The following is a 12,989-nucleotide window of genomic DNA, read 5'->3' on the forward strand; positions in this document are numbered from 1 at the left end:
GGCAGGTTGGATGGGGCTTGGAGCAACCTGGGCTGGTGGGAGGTGTCCCTGCCCATGCAGGGGGTTGGAGCTGGATGGTCTTGAAGGTCCCTTCCCACCCAAACCAGTCTGGGATTCTATGTATTCCAGCTGAGCTCAGGGATGTGATGACCCCACCAACAGTGGAGCCAGCAGACACCTCCCTCCCCGAGATCCCCCCCAAAACCCCAGGGCACAGAAAGCTCATCCACCCCCACCCTTGAAGCTCTCCCAGGAGCAGCTCATCCTTCTGAATCCCTGAGCTCAGGGATGTGATGACCCCACCAACAGTGGAGCCAGCAGACACCTCCCTCCCCGAGATCCCCCCCAAAACCCCAGGGCACAGAAAGCTCATCCCCCCCACCCTTGAAGCTCTCCCAGGAGCAGCTCATCCTTCTGAATCCCCAACACCTGGATGGTGGGTGCCTCTACCTCAATTTCCTCTCCCATTTCAGCCCCCAACGCTGCCTTGAGGCCGTTCCTCGTGGTCACCCGATGCTGCCCAGCTCAGCTGCCCCCCAGGCAGCACCACTTGGATGGTCCCAGCTGGAGAATATGCCCCAGTGTAGCTGACACAACAAAGAAGAACCCAGTTTCCTGCGGGCACTTACAGAAATCCTGAAGGCAAGCAGGTTGGAGAGGAGCATCAACCTTTTCCTGTCCAGGCTCTGGTGAGGCTGGAGAATCCAGGGGCCACCAGCCCCACCAGCACCTCTTCCCCCAGCCATTCCACATCATGGACTGCCCAGAAAAAAAACCCACTCATGGCAAGAAAATTCCTTTGCCTGGCTTTTTTTTTCGGTTGCTGTTTCCAGCAAGCAACCTCTGATAGGGATCACCAAGAATCGAGTCACAGACTGGAGAGCCAAGTCTGATAAACACCAAGATCTGAGGGAAGTCAAGGAGGGATGGAGCTCTGCCAGTTCCCCAAATGAATATTCATGGCAAATAGTCACTGAGATGAAGAGAAACCTGTGGCAGAAAAGCTGCCCCTGGGAAGGGGAAGGATCAGGCTTGTTTTCATCCTTTTTATTGAGTGCAATTTTCTCTGTAGTACAATATTTTCTGAAAGTTACTGTTACAAACTCTGACAAGTTCAACACAATCAACAAATCGGGGGGGAAGAAGGGCAAAAAAAAAAATAAAATAATAATTACAAGGGGTGAAATCTTGTCGAGACATCTCACGGGTTATGTACAGGACAGGGCAGGGCTGGTGGCACCGGACACGCCGCGGCTGGAGGGGACGGGGCTCCCAGAGAGCCCTGGAGCTTCACCCAGGGGGTGGTGGGGGGAGAAACTGGTGACAACCCCTCTCCAGTGACACTGTCCCACTGCAGTGCTGGATCCAACACCCTGCAAGGCAAGAGGGAGATGAGAAAGAGGTGAAAATCATAGAGTCACAGGCTGGTTCAAGTTGGAAGGACCTTCAAGATCATCCAGTTCCAACCCCCTGCATGGGCAGGGACACCTCCCAGCAGCCCAGGCTGCTCCAAGCCCCATCCAACCTGCCCTTCAACACTGCCAGGGATGGGGCAGCCACAGCTTCCCTGGGCAACCTGGGCCAGGCTCTCACCACCCTCACACTCCACAATTCCCTCCTCATGTCCAATCTAAATCTTCCTTCTCCTAGTTTTAATCCATAAAAGTGTCTGTCAAGTGCAACATCTCCCCAAAACCACCAGTGGCTCCTCTGGCCAAGCAGGGACTGCACCCAGAGAAACCCCAAACCTTCCTCCAGCAGATACAGCTTCTTAAAAAAAAAAACCAACAAAACCAACAACCCACCACAAAAAGCCTGGATTAAGGAATAAGCTGTCAGAAAAGTGATGATTTCCCCCTTGGGGGCGGAAAACTCAAGGGATGGGCAAGAGGCATCTCTTTGTGAAACTGCTCTCCCCCCCACTCCCCCTCTGCCATATGAGCAGCCCCTGGCTGTAAAGCAGGATCAACCCACCAAGCCCCATGAAATGGCTCTTCCCAAAGTACCCAACCCTCTTGTTTTCCTCCCTGCTGGGGGGAGCCAGGAGGTCTCTCCAAGAGCAGCCTCAGCAGTAGCTCCATTCTCACCCTGCAACCAACCAAGTGCCAGGCAGCAGCAAAACCTCATTATTTAGCCCCTTCAGAGAAGCCAAGATGCTTTTTAAGAAACAATTGCACCTTGGAAACCTGGAGGCACCACATGAAACAACAAAGCCAGTGACCACTGCTCGGCCACGGGGAACTGGGGCTTGCTGCCCTAATTCTGGCCAGACCCCTCTGTGCCTCTCCAAACACACTGATGCTTTTGAAAAACAACTCCAGCTGTGTCTGACATTTCACTACCATTAAAATTCATCATTCTGCTGAATGAAAATCATATTTTAGATGTATTTTTTTTTCCTAGCAAACTCAGGTAGTGATGGAACTTTTAGTAGTTTTTGGCAGGGAGAGGGACATGGGAGGATGGATAACAGAAATGGAGATTATCTGGAACAACAACTGGGAGGGAAAGCTATTGCTGGGTATTTCTGATGCACCAGGGTCCATTTTTGGGGCCGTGCTTGGAGATGGGGCCTCACAGTTCCCAGTTGGGTGAATGGGAGCAGAAGAGCTGCAAGGCTGGGAAAGAGTGACAGCAGAACCACAGCTGGTGCTTCACAGGAGGCAGCAGAGCCTGGTGATGCTGCACAGGCTGCTGAGGGGGCTGCTGGAAATCAGGGAGGCTGCACCCAAGCCAGGGGGCGTGATGGTGATGGTGACTGGTTGGGATGTGGCCACATCAAAGCTGGAGCTGAGTGAAGGCTCCAGGCTCTGGCCCCAGGAGCTGCTCCCAGCTCTGCCACCCCCTTCCCTGGGGCCTTTCCCACCTCATTTAGCTGCCCAACCTGCCTGGCAGCAGCAGGGAAGGCTTTGGGGGGGTTTTATTCCCCTTGGGAGGCTGCACCTTCCTCGGGGTGGTGGCTGCTGGCTCAGCTCAGTTCCCCCCCCCAAGCTGCAGCCACTCCCTTCACCCTGGCAGAAATGATCCAGGGGCAGCTATGGATGGTTTGGGCTGATCCCAAAGGATCTACCCCAAAGAATCCACCCCAAAGGACCTGAGGGACAGGTGAGGGGAGGGGGAAGCATAGCTGAGCATGGCCTGGGTCCACAGCCATGGGACCACCCCTGTCCCACACCCTCCTCCCCATTCCTTTGTGGCAGCCCCTGCCAGGCAGGGCAGAGGGCTTGGATCTCACCTGTGTGTGCTGGTGGGACACAAAGAGCAAGAAAAAGGTCACACCCGCAAGACAGGAAGGCATCCCAGCAGGGAGGGGGTTCCCAACCAGGGCATCCCAGCAGGGAGGAGCTCCCAGCACCTGGGGTGTGGGCATCAGCCTGACCCCAGGGCCATGGGGATGGTAGCCCAGGTAGAATCCTAAATGCTGGAAACAACCAGAAGATGGACCCAACACCTTGTCCCCAGGTGTGATTCCTGAGCAATGCCATGGGAAGGGGAGCAGCAGTGGGAATGGGAAGGAATGGGGGCACCCACAGAGTCACACCCCAGCTCCAGGAGCACCCCAAAGCTAGGGCTGAATCACTGACCATTGCCACAAACCCTTGACACTGGTTCAGCTGCTGCCCCTGGCCAGCTTTTTAGTCTAACCAGCTTTTTAGTGGAGAGACATCAGTGACTCCCCTGGGACACAGGGCAGGAGCTCCCCAAGCCCTGTCCCCAGCCAGGGCTGGCACATGGTGCTGCCACCCAGACACCAAACCCAGCCAAAAGCTGGAAGCCCAAGCCCCTGACCCCCAGCAGCCTCTTCCTGTGTGCACCTCCCCAGGATATTTTGGCTGGGGAACCCAAAGCTTGTTCAGCCACCACCTGGGGGGGAGAATGACCCAACAGGTGGGTGTGTGTTTGGCAGTCACAAGCCCCTGGAAGCCCCTGTGAGGCTCCAGTCCACACTTCCAAGGCAACTTCCAAACCCTGCTCCTTGGACAACCTCAGCACGGTGGGCACCTCCCACCACCAGCCCACTCTGCACTAATTACCATTGGTAATTGTACTGACCATCATTTCTCTGCCCTCTTTCCCCCACCTCCAGGGTTCACTTGTCTGATGAGACCCCTGAAGATAAAGGTGGAGAGAGGAGCAGGTTCAGCCCCATCACTGCCAGCTCCTAGGCCACGTGCAGGGATGGGACAGCAGGGAAGGGAAAGCCAAGGCCTGAGCAGTGGATGGGGAAAGCTGCTGAGCCTGGTTTGCTTGGGGACACAGAGAAAAGTTCACCCCAATTAATTGTTTTAAGTGGATGGGCAGGAACCCCCTTCACACTCCAATTAGAGCAGCCTTAAAGAGGGTTTTGCCTGATCCACCTGCACACCTGCCCCAAAAGAGCACCTCTGTTTTGGGAAGAGTGGGGTTCAAGCTGAGCCACTTACAAATCCAGGTGGCTGCTCTGTTCAGATTAACCCCCTCTTCCCCTCCAGAGAAGACAGAGACCTCCCCAAGATCCTGCCTGCACCAACAGTGGGGCCACCACCTCCCTGGTCACCTCACCAGGCAGGGCAGCTGGTGGCTCCTCCACTTGCTGTCCATGCATGAGGGACTGCCTGGACCAGCCAGGTCCCTGCAGCAGTGGCCACAGCCTGGCCCTGCAGAGGGGGTGGCCAGGGAGGGCCTTCCTGGGGTTTTTAGATGCCAATGGCCAGAGGAGAGAGAGCAGAAGCAGCAGAGATGCTCAGATAGACGGGGAGTGTGGCCAGTCGGTCAAAGAAGGTTCTCCTGTCCTCTGCTCTGCCCCAGTGAGGCTGCATCTGGGATGCTGTGTCCAATTCTGGGCTCCCCAATTCCCCAGAGCTCTCCCAGTTCCCCAGGAGCTACTGGAGAGAGTCCATCCCAGGGCACTGAGATGCTGAAGGGGCTGGAGCATCTGCCTGTGAGGAAAGGCTGGGAGAGCTGGGGCTGCTCAGCTGGAGAAAAGGAGGCTGAGGGGGGATCTGATCAGTGCTGATCAATATCTGCAGGGGGTGGCAGGAGGATGGGCCAGACTCTGCTCAGGGGTGTCCAGGGACAGGACAAGGGGCAATGGGCACAAACTGGAGCTCAGGAGGGTCAAGTCAAACATGAGGAAAAGCTTCTTGCCTGGGAGGGTGACAGAGCCCTGGGACAGGCTGCCCAGGGAGGCTGTGGAGTCTCCATCCCTGCAGACATTCCAGCCCCACCTGGATGTGTTCCTGTGGGATCTGCTCTAGGGGATCCTGCTCTGGCAGGGGGTTGGACTGGGTGATCTCTAGAGATGCTTTCCAACCCTGACCACTCTGGGACTCTGTCAAGGAGAGGGCAGCTCCACCCAGGCAGGAGGGATGCTCACCATGCTGCTCCAAAGCGGGTGGCTCTGGGACACTGTCCCCAGATTTCCAGCAGCTCTGATAACCCAGAAAGGCCCAGATGACCACAGGCAGCAGATGCACTCCCCTCCCCAGCGCCTATCTGCTTCTCTTGACACAAACCAAGAGACCAGATTAAAGGCCATGGCTGTTCACAGTCCCCAGAGACACGTGCCTAGTTCCCATCTCACATCTCTTCTCACCATGTGCAGCAGAGGTGGTTCTCTCCTAACCAGAGCTGCTGTGTCTGCTCCCCTTTCCAGACCAAGCCCAGGGATGGTAACACAGACCATCAGGGTTCAAGGACAGATGGACAACCTCCCCTGAGATGTGGCTGTAGATCCAAAACCTGTTCCCCCTCATCCTGTCACTCCATGCCCTTATCAACGAAGTGTCCAGCTCTACTGCTGAGACCTCTGCAAACCAACCCCAAACCAACCCTCCAAACCCATCACCCCAGAGCAGCATCCTCCACCCTGGCTCATCAGGAAGGTGCCATCCCTCCGTGGAGGAGCAGAAGAAGAGATCCTTGAGCCCCTGGAGCAGAGAGGGAGGAGAAGGGAAGGAGCTGGGGGAAGGACAGGTCTCCTTTCTCCCAGGAAAGGAGCTCTGCACACACCAAGGCCACCAGGCTCAGAACTCAGGGCTTGAGCTCACCCAGCTGCCTCCTGTTCTTCTCGCCAGCCCCGCTCTGACTTGCAGCAACGTTTAACATTAAATATACTTCAGTGCTTTCCAAGAGCTGCTAATCTGAAGGTCATTAAATGGTACAAAAAGATTCCTTATTTTGGTTTTGGTTTTGTTGTGGGTTTTTTTTCCCCCAGACAGAAGCCCATAATAATGCCATTAATTCAGGCTCCTCTTCCACCTCCCTGGGGGTGCGAGTGGCCAAGTTCACCTTGGCTTGAAGCAGCACAACTCATTTGAATGACTTGCTGAGGAAGGTGCTGCCTCTTCCATGGGACTGGACAAAAGGCACAGCCAAGCTGGGGGAAAACCAGGCAGCTGAATTGTTCTCTGGGGAGAGCAGCTCAGGGGTGGTGGCTCTGGAGGACCCAGGGGGGAAGGGGACAACACGTCGGTCCAGACGCACCCATCGAACCTCACGCCAAAACCAAAGTCAGAGCAAAAAAAGCCCCTTTTTTCTATGAAACATGCAAAAAAGACCAAGCCAACACAAGACACACCACCAAAAAAAAACACCCCGACCCTAAAAAAGACAGAAAAGGGCTGAGGTTTCTGCTGTTGCCATGTAAATGTGAAGAAGAAGCTGCTAACGTGTTCCCCTGGCAGGAGGGGTCGGGCTGAGCACAAGGTGGTCTCACTCGAGGGCAACTAGGGTGAGTGGCCACATCCAGGTGGCACTGCTTGGGATGCAGCTGGAGCAGCGAGGTGTCATGGCCAAGCATCAGCTCTGCTGGTGGCCAGGATCCAGCCAGGATCCAGGATCCACCTCCAGCACCAGCAGCTGGCAGAGGAAGCCACCAGGACTCTGTGTGGTGGATGAACCCCAGCCCAGAGAGAAGGTCTATGGAGTTGGTTCATGTCCATCAGAGATGCCTTTTTCTTCCTCTTATTTCCATGCAAACCAAAACTTTGGGGGTAAAAAATAAGCCCCACTGGGATCAAAGAAAGGAACTGGAACACCAAGAACAATGTTCATCAGAAGGTGTGCGATGGGGACTTTTGTTTGTAGAACACCCTTAGTGGTTTCATGTTTCTTCTTTATTTTCACTGGTTCTTTCCCCCCCATTTGGCAGAGGCCCTCTGAGTTGGCAAAGTGTCCAACAGACCCAACCCTGCGTCCCTCCTTGGTCCACAAACACACAGCAGGAGCTGTGGGGCAGAGCCTCCTGGGGCAGGTCTCACTGCTGCCTGCAGCTCCTGCTCCATCTCCCAGCTCTCCAAGCTGGAGCATTCCACCTGCTTCTCCATGCCATCACTGATGGGGGCTTCTTAAAGGACCTGGACAGGGCAGTCACACAGCTACAGCCAAGCACCCAGAGTCTTCTCTTGATGCAGGCAAGTACCAAGTCTTAGGAGGCACCTCTTTGATGTTCCCTGCACCTTCCACCCTGGCAAGAGCCTCCTCCTTGGCATCTTGTGAAGGAAAAGAAGAGCCAGTTCATAGACACACAACTCTGCTGCCATGGCCAGGCAGGGACACTTCCAGACAGGAAGTGGTTCCGTGGTTTGGAAAACTAATTTTCCTTGAAAATGAGCTCTAAAGAATCAAAATGGCCCAGCAGAAGTTCTGAAAGTTCTGTTGTTCTTTTCAATAAAAAGCAAAAATCAGACCTATCTTGCACTTCCCCCCTCCTTGTTTTCCATGAGCAGATCAGAAAACTGGCAGCTTTTGCTGAAATCTTCCATGTTGGATGAAGAGCCTGGTACTGAAAGGCAGGAGAGCAGGTGGCCCATGGTGGGCCTCCTTCAGGTATCATCTTAAGAGCCACCCCCTTGGCCAAGGATGCCCCATCACCAAAGGGACTGGTTTGCAGCACTGCCAGTCTCCCTGCTCAGCCCTCAGCACCATCAATCTGCTGCCAGGCTCTCATCAGACCCTGGAGGACTCAATCTGCTGCTGCTGACCCAGCAGGATGTGGAGATGCCACCCTTGTGGTGAGGGCTGTTAGGTGGGCTGTGGGAATCACCTGCTGTGACAGGAGCCCAGGAGAGGACAGATGTTGGCCAGCTGGGGAAAAGCAGCAGGGTGGAAAGCCCAACAGCCCTGGCATCACCAACAGACACTGCTGTGGCCATGTGTCACCTCTTGAGGGGACTTCCCACCCTGACCTCCTGCTAGTCTCCATATGGTTGAGTTTAGGATGGTGCACAAAGCTTCTCAAGGCTGAGACTGGTCTGGAAGGCACCAGCTCTGGGGTTGCTGCTGTAGCCCTCGACTCGCAGTGCAGCTTTATCTTGCCTGCCTTCTGGCCAGGAAGAAGAGCAGGTGAGCACTGGGCTGGGTTAGCCACGGGCAGGGTGAAACAAGGGTGTAGAAGGCATCCTCTGAAGGCCTCCTGCAAGTCTTCAGAGGTCAGAACGGAGTCTCCTGCTCCCCATGCTGTAGTAACACCACATTGCTCTCAGCCAAGGGCCTCCCCCTCCATCGGTGTGGTCCTGGTGCCCAGATGTGCTCCCTTCACACACTGGAGACCACAGCCCAAGGTTCTCCCTGGCCAGAAACCTGCCTGAAGCACTTTGTCCATGGGTGTTTGGCAGCACAGGCAAGGGGGAGGCAACGGGTGTCATCTGCCCAGGAAACCAAACCAAGACAAAAAGCAGGACTCAGCATCTCCAAAACCATCCCAGCACTGGGACACCTTGATCCACTTGTGGGTGCTCACCCTCCTGGGCTGGACAGGCAGGACCAAATGCTTTATATTAAAGCATTGATATTAAACCTTGATATTAAAGGGTTTGTATCAACACCAAGGGCTGTGGTGCCATCGCATCGTCCCACCAGGCACAGAGCTGCCACGTGGGACTGCAGGAGCAGCTGCTGGCACAGCTGGGCCTGCCAGAAGGGTGGAATTCTGCTCCTCAGCCTGTCCCTGCCATTCCTCTCTTGAAATGTGTTTTGCTTCCTTCTAAGAAAAGACAAATCATCCAAAAAAAACAACCCCACAAAGGATCCTTCACCACCGGTGAACATCAAGGCAAGGCAGCGCCTGCTCCAGTTGCATCTGGGATCCATGGGACATCCTGGAATACAGATGTGGTCTGTGAGGATCCCAGGAAGAATTAGAGCCCGTCTTAGCAGCCAGGCTGAGGAGCAGTCCCTGTTCTTTGTAAACAAGGGGTGATTTTCTCCTCCTCTTTCTCTGGGGGGAGTTCAGGGACTTGGAACAAGGTCACTGCTGCGTCTCGTTAGTTGCCGTTCTTCAGCAGAGTGGTGGGTCCTCTTCCTCAGGTGATGAAGGAAGTGGGAGGTGTCAAGAGGTCCAGAGTCCTTCACCTGCTGGTGGTGCCAGCTGCTGTCCTCCTGATCCCAGCACGTGCACCCCACAGGACACACGGACAACCCTTAGCCAGAGAGAGCCCAACAGACCCAGCACAGGGACAAAACTGACACCCAGGCCACGTGGCCAAGTGCTGGCAGCAGGCAGAGCCCTTGGCAGCAGCAAACCAACCTGGTGAGGCATCTCCACAGCATGGATGGAGGTGGGACAATCACAGCATGGGGGGGGTTGGAAGGGATCATCTAGTCCAACACCCTGCTAAAGCAGGGCCACCTAGAGCACACTATATGGGGTGGTGCAGGTGGACGTGGAGCACTCCCATAGTGTGGGACATCCCAAGAGCAAGGGTGAGCAAGGGGAAAACTCATACCACAGGTGGGACACAGAGCTTCCTCATAGCACTGATGGACAACAGGTATCCTCATAGCACAGCTGGATGTGGGGCAGCCCAACAGCAGGGATGGACATGTGAAGAGGAGGGAGGGTTTCTTGTGCATCTAGGAGCCACCAAGCCACCAAATCTGGCTGCCAGTAGTCCTGGCATCCTGCCCAGCATCCTGCCCAGCAGCTCTCCCAGCCCCAGGAGTGCTGCTCAGCACAGCACCAGCTGGAGCACAGGGATGGATCATTACAGCTTCATTACACTGCAAGAAGGCTCTTGAGGTGCTGGAGCAGGTCCAGAGGAGAAAACGATGCTGGTGAAGGGACTAGAGGGAAAGTCTGATGAGGAGAGGCTGAGGGAGCTGGGGGTGTTTAGCCTGGAGAAGACACAGGGGCCTTCTCACTCTCTACAACCACCTGAAGGGAGGCTGTGGTCAGGCGGGGTTGGGCTCTTCTAGTGACAGGACAAGAGGGCCTGGCCTGAAGCTGCTCCAGGGGAGCTTTAGGTTGGATATCAGGAAGCACTTCCTCAACTGAGAGGGTGATCAGACATTGGAATGGCCTGCCGAGGGAAGTGGTGGAGGCACCATCCCTGGAGGTGTTCAAGGAAACACTGGATGTGGCAGTTGGTGCCATGGTCTGGAGATGTGGGGGTGTCAGGTCATAGGCTGGACTTGATGATCTCAGAGGTCTTTTCCAGCCTTGGTGATTCTGGGATTCTGTGAGCTCACACAACCCACCCAGCTAAAGCCTTATGAAGAGTTGTTTCATCTCTCAAACTCCCAGCAGGACCCCCAGAGGGAAGTTACCTTGCCCAGCTGCACAACCTTGTGTGCAAACACCGAGACGCGGCCAGTAAGTTCAACTAGATCAGTTTGCCAGGGAGACCAAGAGTGGAAGGGAAGAAAATCAAATCAACTTCAACACAGAGAAACATTCACTGGGACAGGCCTTACAGGAGTGAGCAGCCAAAAAAAGAGGGAAAAAGAAATACCAGTGAAACTGGCTTAATTCTGGCTCAAACCAGGACACACAGAGGATGGACAGAGGCACCTACCTCTGAAGCCACGAAACCAAGGTCTGTGAATCACTATCAACATCCTTAGGTCCACAAGATGGGGGTAATAAAAAAAAAGTCCTCCGTAGCCATCTTCTGTGCGTGGCCAAGGCTCAGGAGGCCCCAGCAGTCAGTCTGTTTCCCACAGCACCTCCTCCTCCAGTCACCAACCCCACAGCAGCTCCTCCGGTCCCATCCCATCCCGTTCCTGTTGGCAGGACGAGCAGCGAGTCCAGGGTAGGTTGACAACACACACACACACACACACACATACAGGAACATCTCCCTCCTTTTTCTAGGATGGATTTGTTTGTTGGTTTGTTTTGCTTTTTTTTAAATCCCTTTTTTTTTTCTTTTTTGCAAAAAAAAAAAAAAAAAAAGCAAGCAAAAGAGGAAAAAAAAAACCCAACCAAAAACCCCAGGTTTTCTATTGAAGGTACATCTCTTCTTCAATATGAAGACATTAAGTGGATTGAGTTGGATCCCCCATGCAGTGGTCAGAGAAGTCCTTTGGTAGTTGTGGCCCCCAGCAGGACAGCAGGGAGCTGTGGAGACATCTGAGGACACTTCCACCCGGTCTATGAGCCAAGAGGGTAGGGGGGGAATGAGGCAGGGAGGGTGGGCAGAAGAAGACAAGAACAGGAAGGTGGTTCCTCCAGCCGGGACACTCCATCTTGTGCCTCTCCCAACAGCCCCCTCCTCCTCCTCCTCAGTTTCGACCACTGCTCACTGGTGGTGGGATTGGAGTCTCGTCTCTAGGGTTTGGGTTTGCTTCCCCAACGCACATTGGTTTGTCTTCATTGTTGTTGTTTGTTTGTTTTTTTGTGTGGTTTTGTTTTAAATATATGCTTTGTACATATTTATAGGTATTTATAGGCCGTTCCCCGTGACATCAGTAAGTGTGCTTCTGTTGGTGAGGAACGGGAGTCACCAGTTGAGATGAGTCCCAGGAACACCCTCTGCCTGCAGTGACAGTCCCCAGGCAGTGGTGGCACCTCTCCAAACGCTGCCCTGTGGTGCCCCTCGGGTCCTCCCCTCCCACCTCTGCCCTCCCTGTCCAACAAGGGACATCACGCCATCGAGCTTGGAGACTGGCTCATCTGTACTCGCATGGACTGGACGCTGTTCAGGATCTTCTTCTGGTGCCCAGCCAAAGTCACCCCTATTCTCAGGAGGTCTCTGGAAGACAGACAGACAGGGAGGGAGGTATTAGTGGCCAGATGAGGGTTGGTGGATGTGTTCTGCAGTGAGGTGAGGGATGTAAGCTCAGCTGGTCCACGTCTTTCAGCAGAAGAATGGCCAGAGAGCCCAGGCACACTGTGAACTGACCTTCCCACCTCCCCAAGCCCACTCCCTTCCCCAGGCAGCCCCAGCACAACACCCAACTCACTCGGACGTCATCTGGGCGACCAGCTGCAGGGAGGTGAAGCCAGCAGTCAGGAAGCTGTCCCGGTACTGGCTCATCTTCACGGCGCTCAGCCAGTCGTCCACTGAGGTAAAGGCAGTGAAGTCGGGGATGGAGCGGTCAAGGAGGGGCTGAGAAGGCCTGAAATGGGACAGGCCACAGCTGGGGCTCAGACATGCTCCCCAGCCACCTTCCTGTGCTCCCCCTGGCTCCTGGCACACGCCTGGGAGGAGGAAGGCCCGTCCCATGGGAACAGGGCTCTGCCGAGCAGGGCGCTGTGACCACGCACGTCGCTGTGAGAGCCACCAGGACAGAGGCACCAGCAGAGCAGACGAGGTGCCTGTGCAGGGTCACATGCCACAGAGACTCAACAGTGAAGAATTATTGCTGCTGCTCGACAGAACACGACATGTTCTCTGTCTGAGGGGCAGGCAGGACACAGGCAGGACCCCCCTGCCTCTCCCACTGGCAGCACGACACACTCAGGGAGCCTCTCCCTGTGGATCATAGAATGGTTTGGGTTGGAAGGGACCTTAAAGATCATCCAGATCCAGGCTGGACCTTCTCACTCTGTTCAGCTACCCGAAGGGAGGTTGTAGTCAGGTGGGGGCTGGGCTATTTTGCCAGGCAACCAGTGTCAGGATGAGAGGACATGGCCTGAAGCTGCTCCAGGGGAGGTGTAGGTTGGATATTAGGAAGCATTTCCTCATGAAGAGGGTGATCAAACACTGCAATGGCAGTGTTGAAGGGCAGGTTGGATGGGGCTTGGAGCAACCTGGGCTGGTAGGAGGTGTCCCTGCCCACGCAGG

At 55.0% G+C, this 12,989-nt stretch overlaps 1 protein-coding gene across 3 annotated transcripts in view; it reads right to left on the minus strand.

The window, feature by feature from the left end:
* Positions 1-11,610: 11,610 nt before the first annotated feature.
* EPHB1 (EPH receptor B1) overlaps positions 11,611-12,989 on the minus strand; it is a 50,588-nt gene continuing 49,209 nt past the window's right edge. For all 3 annotated transcript variants that reach the window (XM_009993490.1, XM_009993492.1, XM_009993489.1), the window contains exons 14-15: positions 12,166-12,321; positions 11,611-11,954 (exon numbers count right to left, since the gene is read on the minus strand). In XM_009993490.1, the coding sequence (XP_009991792.1) occupies positions 11,846-11,954; positions 12,166-12,321 (265 nt within the window). In that variant the 3' untranslated portion in view covers positions 11,611-11,845. The remainder of the gene's footprint in view (positions 11,955-12,165; positions 12,322-12,989) is intronic.

This window comes from Chaetura pelagica, unplaced genomic scaffold (assembly GCF_000747805.2).
Source record: "Chaetura pelagica isolate M959 unplaced genomic scaffold, ChaPel_1.0 scaffold192, whole genome shotgun sequence".
Lineage (NCBI taxonomy): Eukaryota > Metazoa > Chordata > Aves > Apodiformes > Apodidae > Chaetura > Chaetura pelagica.